The sequence below is a fragment of the Nothobranchius furzeri genome, chromosome 6 (genome assembly GCF_043380555.1).
Source record: "Nothobranchius furzeri strain GRZ-AD chromosome 6, NfurGRZ-RIMD1, whole genome shotgun sequence".
NCBI lineage: Eukaryota > Metazoa > Chordata > Actinopteri > Cyprinodontiformes > Nothobranchiidae > Nothobranchius > Nothobranchius furzeri.
Window position 1 is genome coordinate 40,402,345 of NC_091746.1, and position 13,897 is coordinate 40,416,241.

The 13,897-nt window shown below is 40.0% G+C and overlaps 1 protein-coding gene across 2 annotated transcripts; it reads left to right on the top strand.

Annotated features, from left to right (window-relative positions):
• Nucleotides 1–3,632: 3,632 nt before the first annotated feature.
• On the top strand, nt 3,633–13,593 carry stom (stomatin). Of its 2 annotated transcripts, XM_015975787.3 has the most exons (8): nt 3,662–3,827; nt 5,568–5,600; nt 5,894–6,003; nt 8,135–8,207; nt 11,419–11,501; nt 11,609–11,812; nt 12,803–12,937; nt 13,254–13,593. In XM_015975787.3, exons 1-8 carry the CDS (start codon nt 3,767–3,769, stop codon nt 13,440–13,442), a joined length of 888 nt encoding a protein of 295 aa, XP_015831273.1. In that variant the 5' UTR covers nt 3,662–3,766; the 3' UTR covers nt 13,443–13,593. The 2 variants fall into 2 exon arrangements, with proteins under 2 accessions (XP_015831282.1, XP_015831273.1); XM_015975796.3 differs by lacking the exon at nt 5,568–5,600 and having other exon boundaries at nt 3,633–3,827.
• Nucleotides 13,594–13,897: the final 304 nt, after the last annotated feature.

Genomic DNA, 13,897 nt, shown 5'->3' on the forward strand with positions numbered 1-13,897 from the left:
GTAAATGCAAAATGCTGTTTCTAAATGATTAAGTTTATTATGAGAGAAGAGCTGTCCCGACCAGCCTGGCTTTACGATGGATTAATGTTCCATTGTTGGTCTGCAGTGACTGTTTTACTCCAGATTTAACAGGAAATACCTTCCAAAAGGTTTTAGCTTTTGTCTCGTCAGTCCCATTTTCACAAAAGACATGGAGATTTTTAATCACGACTTTTGACCTTAGCCGTTCCCAAGTGAGACTAGCAGTGCTTTAGATTCCTAAGGAGCTGGAGGAGAATCCCGCACTGGCCATCAGCCCTGTCAATAACTAGTTGGAAGTCACATGATCACCATCAACAGAACCCTCAATTAATTTGGACTAGATGGCCTCTTTCTGTTGCCTCCTTAGTGACAGGGGTTGCCATGACAACTCCGATGCTCAGCAGCAGTGAAGCAAAAACACAGTTTGGTTTGGATTTATGTTTTTGTGCAAAAACAAGTCAAAGATCATGGAAATGTTAACTATGTTTTTATTTTTTGTTTTTACTGTCAGTCTTGTCATGTTCGAGAGTAGAAAGTCCCTTGGTGGAAATCAGTGGTATTGTTATTGTCATTATGACGATGCAATTTCCTATCCATCCATTTCCTGCTTGTGAGAGCTGTACAGAAAGGAAATGTGTGGTACAAATGAAAGATGATTAGCCTAATGCATCCCACAAAGAGCTTTCCGCACACAAACCAATGTGTGACCAACTATGCATGTGCACATACAAGTCTTCCTCTATGCAGGCTTACTCATCTGAAAGGACATGTGTCTGTTTTAAACCTGGACTTCCTGTTCACCCTGACTCTGTTAGCCCAAAACAAGAAGCAGAACAATTATAGCTTTCAGCTTTAATTTACATGCATCTCATTAAATGCTTCAATGTCCATCCTTACTACCGTTCTGTTTGCAGCTCTGTTACAATTTTTGTTCCTTTAGGGACAATAAAATAAAAATAATCACGCAGATTGCGTCTCAAAGATAAGACTCAACTGGAAAAAAGTGTTCTGACTTATAGTAGCAGTACAGTGGAATGTGGACACAATATACAAAAACTCCAAATGCATTCCTCATATACTGTAGATCAATGAGATTTTGGGAAAACAGGTACAGTTATAAAGGTGTCATCCTGATCTATCACTCTAAGAAATTACAAACATAAACTTTCAAATCAGTGCAGAGGAATTATACAGCAGGAGATCAATAATAAATATATAGATGCAGATAGTCAACAATGGTTGCAGCTCATCACAGTGAAAGCGCATACCCTTTACAAACTGAAGTAATCATAGCTGCTAAGATGACTACTTTTAAAGTGCTGGTTAATTTAGCTGCAGCTGTCAGGCTCAAATCAGGACTTCAGACACAGAGGCCTGTTGGTATAAATAAACAGGCCCTGTTTGTATATAGTGACATCACAGGGTGTTGGGGTGATCACAAGAGGATTCCAGTTTGGTTAAAATAATAAATGTTCACACTTTTCAGTAAATGGCAGATTTCTGATGCCATTAACAGAATGAATTCACATTTGAAATGTAAGATTAGATTTAATTTTGGGATTTAGGAGGCAAATAATGAGATGGTTATGCAGATTTCAGCCATAACAATATTTTCCTGTATTCATCTTGTAGTGTAAGCATAAAATGAACTTTTTAAAACTGTAACCATACATGTGGTCATGTGAGCCCTGGCTGGATGATCCATGCAAATGCATCACGTAATAGTTAGACAAGCACAAAGCAGATAACCATAACTTCATTTTCTTTTGTCAAAACAATCAATTTAATGTTTCAGAATGTTTACAAGGAACATTTTAAATGTCTCAGACATTATTCTTGAAAAAAAAATCACATCACTTTATTATAGCGAGTATATTGTGACATTTTTCCCCATAACAGTTCTATGGTTGATACAAAACAAAAAGTTTTTGCACAAAATCTCAATTTTATTCTTTACATTTTTAGTGTCTTACAGGTTGAGCTGTTTCAGGGCTCTGTCACTTGAAAACAAGCTGAAGCTGGTTGTACCCATCCATCTTCCACTCAGGCTGCCATGAGCTGAAAAGGTCCAAAAGGCAGCAGGGGCTTAGAATAGAGCCGCAGCTCCTCTAGCAGCAGCTGCCTCTTGCACATGAGAGATGGTTCAATTTTCCTGAAGCTTTTTTGAAACGGCTTGTTTTAGGCACTTAATTTCTAAAAACAAACACTGACAGAAAAGAGGCGTGTGGATTTTTTCCCCCACCTGTGGAGTGTTTATAGGGGCAGTAGAGTCCCAAATATCAGCACAACAGGATGCAACAGTGAGTTTTGCATAATATGTCCCCTCTAATACATGTTGGGTTTTCCAGTCTACACATCAAGAAGCACATTCATCCTATCTGGCAATAACAATGTTTCCAGCTGCATATGAATGTACTCATGCACACCTGGGTAAAATTTAGTCACCAGTCAACTCCAACATGCATGTGTCTGTCTGTGGGGGAAACCGGAGTAGCTGGACATACCCCACACGCGCATGAAGAGAACATGCTAACTCCATGCAGACAAGCTGCCACCAGGATTCAAATTGCCAACTTTTTCCTGCGAGGCAACAACACTAATATGCAGCAAAGCAGTTGAATATCTGGGAACACATGACTATAGTCAAAAATCTCATTAAGAAAATTAATAATAATTTCCTTCCATTTCCACTTTATTTATAAAGCACATTTCAAAACAAATACAAGCTGACCAAAGCTTTGCACAGGCAACAATCATAAAACAATCAATTAAAAATAGATAAAAACAACTAATAAAAAATTTTAAGAAAGGAAAAAGAAACATTGAAAAGAGTCACTGTTCAAAAGCCAAATCATAGAAGTGGGTCTTCAATCGTGTCTTGAAGACAGCAACAGATGATGACTGTCAAATTGTGATGGGTAGTGCATTCCAGAGGATGGGGGCAACATACACAAAGGCCCTCTCCACCCTTGCTTCATGGCTGGAGTGCGAAGTAGCAAGCGGTTAGCTGATTTCAGTGAGTGCACTGGAACCAGAGGACTGGAACGTACGGTGTGAGCAGGTCAGACAGGTAGGATGATGAAAGACCGTTCAATACAAATATTCGGTGACAATTTCAGACACTTGTTACGACCCTATTGGTCATTTTGTGGCTGATCAGGACATTCCACATGGGTGATTAGAGCAATGTGGAACACCCGAGGACCTGATTGTCTAGGGTTAGGTAGTGGGGAATCCTGGTCCTTCAAGAACTGCTCTACTGCACGGTTTTCTATCCTGCATCGACTCACCTGATTTTAACCAGCGTGTGATTAATAAGCTTCTGTAGAGCTGAACATGTTTTTACGCCACTGAATCAGGAGTGGTGGAGCAGGGAAACAACTAAAACATGCAGGACTGCAGTCCTCGAAGGACCAGTATGCCCTACCCATGGCTTTAATTATGCATTCAGTCTAACCTCTCTTTGCTCCCCTCGCAGATCTGCTGCTACGTTTGTGTTCAGTTGTACCTTTTATTTAATACAAATGTGGAAACTTGTTACTGACATAAAAAAATAGAACAGAGTCATGGTCAATAAATGCTCTAATAGCCTACCATACAACACACCCACTTCTTCCAAATTAAACTGCGTGCTGCGTCATCACGCCCGCAAAACAGATTTCGGGGTGAACTGTTTGCAGTGAGTCTGTTCTGCAGCACGCATACTGTTATTTGATTTACTGGATATTGTTTAACTTGCTGGACTATGGAAACCGACAACGAAGCTTGTGCGATGACAGAATCCAAAAAACGAGAACGGCCGTCTGGTAGGAGCGATTTTCCTCTGTTTTTTTTTCGGAGAAGTGTCTGGTTTCTTGGAGAAATCATTACCTCGGCTAGCGAAGCCACAAAAGGCTGCGTGTGAATGTTTTTATTTTTCGATTGAGGCGAACAAGCCGAATATTTTATCCTTTTACGTTGTAAGCATCGCAATAAATGGTGGTTTTAGCTAACTAAAGTAAACGCTGAGAGTTGTTAACTTCTTATAACAGACGTAACGGTTACGTCTTTTTTTTTTTGGTTTTCTTTGCAAAACGTTGAAAATCGAACGATTGATTTGCTTTGAAAAGCGTTGGCTTTATTACTAAATGTTTTCGAGGAGTTTATATCTAGGTAATGTATTCTATGTCCGTTTTTTACTGAAGTATAATGTTGTTTGGGAGCATCGTTTACTACAAACTGGGAGAAAAGGGGTAACCGTTAACTCTGAGGCGGAGTTAGCTTGATACACCCATCGACGGATACGCCCCATGCTAATCGGTATTGATTACGTTAGTGACGTCAAGACGTGGCTTTGGCCACTAATGGCCGCCTCCGACTTTATCAATTACATCGTCAATAACTGTCGTTTATTTGATCCCAAACTCTATGGGGCGTAATGTTTTACATCAAAAAAATACATTAAACATCACAAAATTTACAGCAATATTTGACCACATTCAGCTTCCAGTCATGATTTTAAAATGTAATTCAAGCAATGAGCAAATATCTGTCAACCCATCCATCTATCTCTGTGTTGGTGTGCGCGCGCATACACGGTGTGCTTATTTCAGAAGCATAAATGTCAACGTTTATATATTTAGCGTTATCAGCAAATATCAGTTATCGGCCATAACAACAATGTTAATAACGGGTATCTGTGTTGGCCCATAATGTCAAATCGGTACATCTCTAGTTTGAATCCTTTTTTCAGGAGGAAAGAACCACCATAACTCTTGTCATATGGTAATTACAAACTTTTACCAGTAAGTCACTGGTGTGGTCGAAACACACATCACTACTTTTCATTTTCTTCTTCAAATTGAAGAACATATGTGAGATCCAGGGAATAATGCAAAGCAGATTAGAAAGTAGCTCTTTTAGCCCCTTTGACTTGGATTCATTTTTTCGTTCTTCCATGGACCCATGAGCCAGGGAAAGGGAGGAGACTTAGACTACCTAAACAACTGTTATATCTTTATATTTCGATTCAATTTTTGATATGATCAAAGTGAAATCAAAATGTATTAGTCTCCAATTAATAAATACAATGTATATCTAGCTATTTAGAATCAAATTAAATTACATCTAAATGTTGTGTAAGAAGAACCCAGACAGGAAAAATAATTGAAAAAAAAATATCATTGATCTTAAGACACACCATCTCATCATCAATTGGACCCTGCATTTGTTAGGGGACCTTGTATGCTTTTTTTAGGTTTGCTAAATATTTAGTTCAAAACCTAAACACTTTAATGTGAATGTAATTACATTTCAACCTGGCTCTGAATATTTAGATTTAAGTTCGATAATTGTTATAATAAAATGTAACATTTTATTTTAATTTCTAATATTTTTAAGTTGTTTTAAATATCTAGATAAAACCTAGAACCAGTTTTTAATTTCATGAGCTTCTAAATGTAGCTGTTAAAATGCTAAATGTGTAAAATGGAGCTGTTCATTTTGTACTTTTATCTTCCAAAAGATGCTTAATAAAACTGTTACTTCATTTCTAACTTTGTCTGTAGGTTCGGGCATGTACAGTTGCCGTGATATTGAAGGTATGAATATCAACCGCTGATTTGTTGTATTGTTTTTTTTTCATTAATATATTTTCCTGCCTGAAAGTAGATTAACCCGAGAGCTCCAGAGAAAAACAGTAACACTTGTTTTTTTTTACTTTAACCCTGATTAAGATACAAAGAATTGTTTAGCAATAATCAAAAGCAGCTGCTGCATGACTGGATTACAGATGGAAGCTTCTGCATCAGTAGAGTGAAAGAAAATTGTCCAAGCCGGATGACTAAAATGTTGTTTTTATTTTGATGCATGAATATGGTTTGTGTCCCCCTAGCTTTGGAGAGTGCAGACTCGGACATCGGCTTGTGTGGGTGGATGCTGGTTATGCTGTCTATCATGCTGATGATTCTCACGCTGCCTCTCTCCATATGGATGTGCATTAAGGTTGGCTGATTCATGTTTATAAACAACAAGAATATTATGGAATCAGTAAATACTTCCCACTAGGGCTGCATGATATTAGGAAAACCTGCGATATTCGATAACAGTGATTAATATTGCGATGACTATATTACTTGCGATAAATAAAAACTTAACTTAGGAACTAAAATTATCAAAAACAAAGAAATAAAAATAAGTAATAAAAATGAGAAAAGCAAAAGATGTGAAAAGGAAAGGGAAAAAGAAAATAAACAAGAAAAGGCAATCAGTGGATCCGGGGAAAATTAGAATCAGCAGAAAGACCAGAACTAAGCTAACTCAGGTGTTTGATAACCATCAAAATTACGGGCTGTCCGCCTTGGGGGCGGGACTCTAACCTATGAGAACCCATCCAATTGGCCAAATGGGTGAAGAGCTCTATTTGATTTGTTAAAAAAAATGTAATACTTTCGTTTGATTGACAGAATGCATAATGTGTAGCAAACATTTGAGCTGACCATTCATTACGATATTTATCTGTTCTTTGCGATATGCATATTGTGCATGCTGATATCGCGATAACGATATATTTACGATATATTGTGCAGCCCGACTTCCCACTGAGTTTTTTGTGAAGTACTACCAGTAGACTCATCCACAGTTTTGGTCCGAGTACAACAATAGTTACGCTTTCAGTTTCATGGACTTGCGCATTAAGACAAGAAATACTTATTTTATGACATTTATTTATTTTGAAAAATAGAGCCTCAGATGAGCAACATTGTATTCATTATTAGTATTAAAGCTGTTATAACGAATTTACAGAACAAGCCAGGTTTTGAGTGCAAATGGTAACAGAACACTCAACCCTCCCCTGGGGTATCTTCCCTAAGACACTTCTGCTAGAAACCGGAGACCCGCAATGCCGGATGAAACGAGAGTGCTAAGCATCAACTAAAAATTCTTTTTATATAACAGCTTTGAATATGTAATGGGATCAACACTCGGGAGGCGACAAACGACTGCGATCAGAGAAACATTTTGCTATCGCTCTGATAACCTGACACACGGGAGGCAACATGCAGCAGCGGCAAAAGCCAGGGTGACTAGCGAATCTTCTGTTGTTTTGATTGGCAGTCAGATTGAAGGGAATGTTAGGTTATCAAAGCAGTTCAGAGTTGAAAAAGCGGTGGATATGAAGTCTCACAAGGTTTTGCTAGAGTTAAGTGAAGTCTCACTTCCTACTATAAAAAAATAAACATAGGTGAATGGGTTCATCCCATATTACAAACAGAAAAAGAAACGGTGAACATGAGACAACGCCAACAACCAACTCATCATGCCGCTGCCTTTTTGTGAAGATCTCTGTATTCTTTTGTAGAAATGTTGTAAAATTTTCTCAACTTTCTGGAAGCGCATTGCTGGCTCACCTGTGCACGACGCATGCACGAGCGCAAATTTCACATGCACATTTTTCGCTTGTTGCATAGCAGGAGGGCAGACCTGCGATGTCTCATTGAAAATGAATGTAGGAGAGGCGATGTCGCCTCCCGTGTGTCGAGCCCTTAATACTTGGTCAGTTTACTGATTTGTTTGATCAACTTTAGTTAGATGTCTGATTTGAACACTGACCAGTGCACAAAATTTAGATTTATTTTAGTTAAATTTAGTGTTTGAAAACTGATTCAGCTTCTGACATTTTGTGCATCAGTGGAAGTTATGAGTGACATTTTAGCATGAAAAGAAAATGGAGAGCGTCTAGTTCTCGACTATGAAAATCAGCCCTAAATATCAGTAGCACAAATCGACCATCGGCTTACCATGACCTTTACCTATCGGCATCGGTACTGGCAATGGAAAAACCATATCGGTGGAGCTCTACTGCAGACCAACAAACTCCTGCTTTTATAAAAGGAGCTGCTATTTTATTAGTATTAAAGCAATAACAGTTGGTTTAATTTATCACATTATTTTATATTTTAGCTTATTTACTGTTAAATGATTGTCTGAGGCTGTAAATGTGTTTTTTATTTTTTATTATATTATATGAGCCAAAATATCCTAAAACTGAGAAAAGGAACTCAGTTTTCCACAACTGTCAGCTGTTTGTTTTTTAATTCTGGTAAACAAAAGACATTGTTGTACCTCCCTACAGATTGTGAAGGAATATGAGCGAGCCATTATCTTTCGTCTTGGGCGCATTTTGCGAGGAGGAGCCAAAGGACCCGGTGAGACACTTTTCCAGTGTTTTAGGAGCTCTTGAACTGTTTAGATGAACTTCCCTTGTTTCCATTTGTCTTTCTACTTGTTTATAAATACATGAGTTTATTTTTAGGAGCAAATTCCTCCAAAGAAAATCCCAGGAGATGCTGTAGATCAGGGGCATTCAAATCCAGGCCTGGGGACCAGTATCCAGCACATTTTAGTTTTAACGCAGTTTCAACACACCTGATTTCAATCAGCAGGTAATTAACAGGCTTCTGCAGAGCCTGATGAGCTGCTGCACAGGTGATTCAACCACTGAATCAATTGTGTTGGAGCAGAGAAACCACTAAAACGTGCTGGATACTGGCCCTCCAGGATCGTATCATTTAATGTAAAACAGAATGCTTTAACAGCTGTTTTGTCTTCAGAATGGCTGAAAAGAATCACAATGCAAAACAAATTATGTTCTTGAAAAAAATTGCAGGAGACAAACATCTAAAGACATAATTTATGAGTTGTTTTACTAAGTTGTCAGTTATGTACAAAACTCTAGTTTCTCATTTGGATTTAGGGTCATTTTTAATATTTGAATGATTCAAATTTGTACTAAAATGACGTTTAAGTTATAAAATGTAAATTTCTAACAACAGGATCGTAGCTCGTAGGCTAATAGGGTTAGCTTAGTGATGTTGAATAACGGTGATGCTTAAAAGAAAATTATTTTGTATTATTTTACTACCGAAACCACACAGAACAGAAAATGTTATTTTTTTGGTACCGAGTTAGAATTCAGGGTCACTCAGAGACCACTGCTGTTTTCATTCCCTTTCTGAATACAGGGAAGGAAGTTTAAACATCCTGAGTGAAGATTCAGCTAGCTGCTCTTAAGCTGCTTTAATTTTAAAGCCACAGTGTGTCATATTTTTACTTGTTTACAATAAAATTCTCTCTATCGTGGTCACAAGCGTGTCCTTTTTCATCAATATTTCTCACCAAAGTCTATTCTAAATATTCCCATTAGTTTGAAATTTTAAATTTACAATTGTAATCAAACATCATGTGATTTTAAAAGGATCGGGAGATTTAACCTTTTAAAACATCAAACAAGACTTTTTAATATAGAGATTTAATGATAGAGATTTTCAAATGAAATAACAATGGCATAGTTTTAACTTCAATAAGTTCCTCTACATCAATATTCTTGGTTTCTTGTAGGAAAACAACACAGTAACGTCACATAATGTGCAGGTAATAATAATAATAATAATGCATTGAACTTATATAGTGCTTTTCTAGACACCCAAAGACGCATTCACACACTCTCACATTCACACACTGCTAGTGATGGTAAGCTACTTTAGCCACAGCCGCCCTGGGGAGGTCTGACAGAGGCGAGGCTGCCATTTGGCGCCGTCGGCCCCTCTGACCACCACTAACACAGGCAAGTTGGGTGAAGTGTCTTGCCCAAGGACGCAACGGCAGGATACCCCTGGCGGGAGCTGGAATCGAACCCATGACCCTCCGATCATGAGGCAACCCGCTCTACCACCTGAGCTACTGCTGCCCCAAGGTAGCGACTCAGTCACCAAGCTGCAGCTGTTAGCAAGCAGGCTAACGCAGAGCTAACGTGTCTCCTCAGGCGAGCTAAAGTGTCTTCAGCAAAGACGAAGTAATGTGTGCATACTGGGCATTCAACATGGGAAGGACACAGCTGCAGGATTTGCTGCCTTCAAACAGACAGCTTTACCTTTGGCTTTCCCTTCGGACGTCAACAAAGCGAATCACCAGTCTCTATTAATTCCCAGTTTGCCATTAACAGTCCCAGTTCACAGCAAACTCAGACAAACATGCAGAGCCAGCCGACAGAGAAAGATACGCTAATAAAAAGAGAAATTCCCAACAAACTACAGGATATAGTGTTGCTGTGTGGTGGGTGCTATGCAGTGAAAAAGTCTGTCAACTGAGGCTCCGCCTGCCTGCTCCGTCACGGGAGCATGCATTACTCAGCTCTGGGAGCTTGAGGTGGTAAACAACTTGAAATAAGAGCAATGCTGCTACTTTAATTTATATTCATATTTAAAAAAAAAATTTTTTTATCAGTGTACTGCGCAAATAAGTGAACGTGAAACTTAAAGGACAACTTGGATGTCTTTTCCTCATATTTTAATGCTTTCCTGCAAATCATTTCCTTTTTATCTTATTATTTTAATGCTTTGTTGAAAAGTATCGAATCGGGACTCGGTATCGGCAGATACTCAAAATCAAATGACTCGGAATCAGATCGGGAGCAATAAAAGCCTGATCGGAATGTCCCTCATTTCTATATATATATAAACTGTGGTCGATGCTCCGTAGTCATGCGCCATCTTGAAATACCGTAGCTGTTTAGGGACATATGAGACATAATACTCTGCATTTGGGCTTTGACATGAAAGTTCTCCTCCCTCTAATGTTATGTGGGGATGGCGCCGGTCCTCCTCATGGCAGCCTTGCTGCTTTGGGGAAATTCTGCTACTTCCACTTGCCTTACTCTAACTACATGTGATTGGTGGATTGAAAGTTGGTGGTTGTTTATAAATGTTGTAGTGCTCTCACAGCCGCAGGGGACGGGAAGACGAGTGACGCGGCACGCGCATTAGGTGTGGTAGACGTGTTACAAGCAGCAGAAGCAGCAGCGCTCGGACGAGAAGACACCTGTTGCAAATGACTGATCAGACCCGTTCTGCATATATTTACAGGACATGGACAGAGGGCTCTCTAATCCATGAGAGAGACTGTAGGAAGCAGCAGAAACAGTAAATAAAACTTGCAGGTGGTTGAAAGCTTATGTGGTGGTTACACATTGCCTTTTAGATGAGTGGGGCTACTGTAGCTGCAATACCTACTCTGACCAGTGTGGTGCTTTGAAGTCGAATGTTTTTACACACTGGGCCTTTAATGTTTGCTAAATGTTTTGACACCCAGCACACGTCTGCGTCACTCAGGCACATGTCTCATATTGTTTGATGTCATAATTAAATCAGAATGATGTGAAACTAGTTGAATGAAAGCTGCAAACATCCTCAGTTTCACCTCACCTTCAGCACAGCTGCAGTCCGATGGAGAGCGTTCCTCTCCTGCCAGAGTTTCATTTATTCTGGTGTTTCCAAACATTTGCCGATCGGCTCGGTCATTAATGTGTTTACTGTGGTTTTAGTCTTTGGTCAGATTGTTTTCATTCTTGTGATTCCACAGGCTTGTTCTTCATCCTGCCATGCACCGACAGCTTCATCAACGTGGACATGCGAACAATCACCTTCGACATCCCACCACAAGAGGTAGGACAGGCTCCCTACCTGTTGACATTCGTTTTGTGTGTCTCTGTTCACAGCTTAATCCTTTCTGCAGAACACTTGCTGATATTTGGGCATTTTGTTTTCTTCAGGTTTTGACTAAAGACTCTGTAACGGTGAGTGTTGATGGTGTGGTTTACTACCGGGTTCAGAACGCGACTCTAGCGGTGGCTAACATCACTAATGCGGATGCTGCCACCCGACTGCTGGCTCAAACCACCCTGAGGAACGTCCTGGGCACCAAGAACCTGGCAGAGATCCTGTCTGACCGGGAGGAGATCGCACACAGCATGCAGGTAGACCAAACTTCTGATATCAGCACCCGTGTTAGCATCAGCATGTTATCTTCCCTAGCATATGGCTTAGTAGCATGTCTAGTTACTTTAAAGGGAAGTATTCCTGTAAATTAATGATTTTAGTTTGAGTTCTGTTGAATTGAAGATTATATCTTATTTCTTATTCATTTATATAATTTAAAGAAAGCTGCTTGTGCTCCTGTGTCTGCTCAGACCCACAGACGCCAGTGTCTGTCCCCTCTCTGCACTAACTGCTGGTGGTTGTCCTCTAGTGTCCACTCAGCTTCCCAGACCCTTTTAGCTCACCACTTCTCCATCATATCTGAGTTTTCACTAAAGGATGAGTCATGGAAATATCTGAAAACAACTCAAGACAAATTCACTTTTGTTGAGTCAGCATCAGCTGAATTGTTTTACAATCATACATGAAACTAGTATAAACCTGGGAATGTTTACATCTGGGTGCAATGTATCAGTTTATTGTGAGTTACTGAACAACTACATATTTATTTCTAACACAGATCCAGCTGGATGTCTGTTAATAATCAGGAGATTTTTTCTCAGATGTTATTAGTTTTTAACATGTTTAGTTCAGCTTTAAAGTTCCTGCCTGTGTCTGATTGTCTGATCTTTACCTAGTGTTATGAGCATTAGCAGGAGGCACAATTGTAACCAGAAACAAGTGTCTGTCACGAGTGTAAAAGCCAAGCATCAACCTCTTCATGGTTCCGAAGCTTTTAATGTGTATAACGAAAAGTGAATCTATGGTGCTAAAGGAGCAATTATGATAGGAGAAAAAACAGCTGCAGCTTTTAGTTCAGTTAGCTTTTATCACAAAATCATCTTGGATTGATTAAGTTAACGGAGAAAACCAGCTCAGCAACTGTCTGACAGCTGGATATGTCTCCATTTGTAGGACAGTTTTAAAATGACAACACAGGAGCTTTAAAGTCCAATCAGTCACTGATCATTATGTCTTTGTTCCTTCAGTCTACTCTGGATGATGCTACAGATGCCTGGGGCATCAAAGTGGAGCGGGTGGAGATCAAAGATGTAAAGCTGCCCCTGCAGCTCCAGAGAGCCATGGCTGCTGAGGCCGAGGCCAGCCGAGAGGCCAGAGCCAAGGTAAGGAGAGATCTGCCTCATCTGAACATGCACGCATGCACACGTGCTTCATGATGTGTAACTTTGAATAAAACTAATTTATTTAATTTTTAGAGTGGGTGGTATTTAAAACTTGACTACAGCCAGTCACTGCGGGGCAATTTAACTTTCTTTCCATTTCAACTTCCTTTATCTAGTTTTTGTGTTCTGCTGGTTTGAGCCCGTACAGGCTGGCGTCTAACAGGATTGCAGCTTTTGTTACAATACAGGAGAGAAAATCTTGAGTGAAAAAGGCAGTGTTTTCGGATAAATGCTTATCTCATGTTTCCCTCTAAAGGTGATCGCAGCAGAAGGAGAGATGAACGCGTCACGGGCTCTGAAGGAGGCCTCCCTGGTGATTGCAGAGTCCCCGTCTGCCCTGCAGCTGCGCTACCTGCAGACCCTCAACACCATCGCTGCAGAGAAGAACTCCACCATCATCTTCCCGCTGCCGCTGGAGATGATGCAAGGTCTCCTGAAACGCTAAATCTAAATAAAACCATTAGGGTTCCATCCAGGTCCCCCCCCCCCAAGGTCTCTTTTAATTAGCAAAGCATTTAAAGTAGCTGCTTATTACGACCCTTTCTGTTTAGTTTAGTGCTCAGTTCTTTTAACTGAGTGAGAAAGTTGCACCACTGCCCTGAAATGTCTGCCAAACACTCATCAGTAATGTATGTGAGAAGAAAAGAGTTTACACACACACACACACACACACACGCACGCACGCACGCACGCACGCACACACACACACGATCGCCTGGTATTGTGACCCCACTGTGACCACTCTGGACACACACACACACACACACACACACACACACACACACACACACACACACACACACACACACACACACACACACACACACACACACACACACACACACATACACACACACACACACACACACACCCTTGATGGCCTGGTATTGTGACCCCACT

Coding starts and splice junctions, on each gene's coding strand:
- stom (XM_015975787.3), top strand. CDS start 3,767: ATGGAAACCGACAACGAAGCTTGTGCGATGACAGAATCCAAAAAACGA. Junction 8,208..11,418: donor AGGAGGAGCCAAAGGACCCG/GTGAGACACTTT, acceptor GTGATTCCACAG/GCTTGTTCTTCATCCTGCCA. Junction 11,502..11,608: donor TCGACATCCCACCACAAGAG/GTAGGACAGGCT, acceptor TGTTTTCTTCAG/GTTTTGACTAAAGACTCTGT.